The sequence below is a fragment of the Limulus polyphemus genome, unplaced genomic scaffold (genome assembly GCF_000517525.1).
Source record: "Limulus polyphemus unplaced genomic scaffold, Limulus_polyphemus-2.1.2 Scaffold3054, whole genome shotgun sequence".
NCBI classification, from domain to species: domain Eukaryota; kingdom Metazoa; phylum Arthropoda; class Merostomata; order Xiphosura; family Limulidae; genus Limulus; species Limulus polyphemus.
Genome location: NW_013668664.1, coordinates 82,739 through 83,946, shown reverse-complemented (window position 1 = coordinate 83,946; position 1,208 = coordinate 82,739). Strand labels below are relative to the sequence as shown.

Genomic DNA, 1,208 nt, shown 5'->3' with positions numbered 1-1,208 from the left:
GTAACTGTAATTAAGTGTTAATGTACTTTGAGGTGTAATATAAACTACGTATAGTTACTGTAATTAAGTGTTAATGTACTTTGAGGTGTACTATAAACTACGTATAGTTACTGTAATTAAGTGTTAATGTACTTTGAGGTGTACTATAAACTACGTATAGTTACTATAATTAAGTGTTAACGTACTTTGAGGTGTACTATAAACTACGTATAGTTACTGTAATTAAGTGTTAATGTACTTTGAGGTGTACTATAAACTACGTATAGTTACTGTAATTAAGTGTTAATGTACTTTGAGGTGTACTATAAACTACGTATAGTTACTGTAATTAAGTGTTAATGTACTTTGAGGTGTACTATAAACTACGTATAGTTACAGTAATTAAGTGTTAATGTACTTTGAGGTGTAATATAAACTACGTATAGTTACTGTAATTAAGAGCGTAAAACAAGTTGACAGTCGTACTGTATTCACGTGTCTAGTACTAGTTATGTTAAATAAACGTCATTAAGACTGTAATGTAAGACTTATCACAAACCAACTTGTATTACATACTGAGTGTGAAGTTTATGATAATTTGTTTTGTTTTCCTATTTACAGTATGTCGTCTTCTATCACGGGGAATATTTGCACTTGTTGGCCCATCTTCTACTGAATCCTACCCGACTTTGGCATCTTACACAAATAAATTTCAAGTTCCTTTCATAAGCCCATCGTTTCCCAAAATTCTTCCATCTGATGCTGCTCTCTTTGGTGTCAGTGTTCAACCAGAAACTTCACTAGCTGTCTTAGACATTATCCGTTTCTACAAGTGGACCTCCATAGTATATTTATACGATCGAGAAGATGGTTAGTTTTAAACAACGTGTATCAAAATTATTTATTATAGATTTTCGCTTAATTTTAACAGTAGATTACTTAGTCAATGTTTGGTTTTAGGAGGAGATTCCAAGTGATGAATAAGTTTAGAAACATTGACCATGTTCATTTTGACAATGATTAAATTAGAGTTTAACGTGACATCGTTCTTTTATACAGATAGTCAATATATCCGTGTGATGAAATTATAGTTTAACGTGACATCGTTCTTTTATACAGATAGTCAATATATCTGTCTGATGAAATTATAGTTTAACGTGACGATGTTCTTTTATACAGATAGTCAATATATCTGTCTGATGAAATTATAGTTTAACGTGACGATGTTC

General features: G+C 31.0%; 1 protein-coding gene across 1 annotated transcript in view; it reads left to right on the top strand.

Moving 5' to 3' along the window:
• Positions 1 to 1,208, top strand: part of LOC106468564 (glutamate receptor 1-like) — a 33,731-nt gene that overhangs the window by 13,181 nt on the left and 19,342 nt on the right. Inside the window, exon 3 of the mRNA XM_022396898.1 lies at positions 601 to 849. Coding sequence (XP_022252606.1) covers positions 601 to 849 — 249 coding nt within the window. The remainder of the gene's footprint in view (positions 1 to 600; positions 850 to 1,208) is intronic.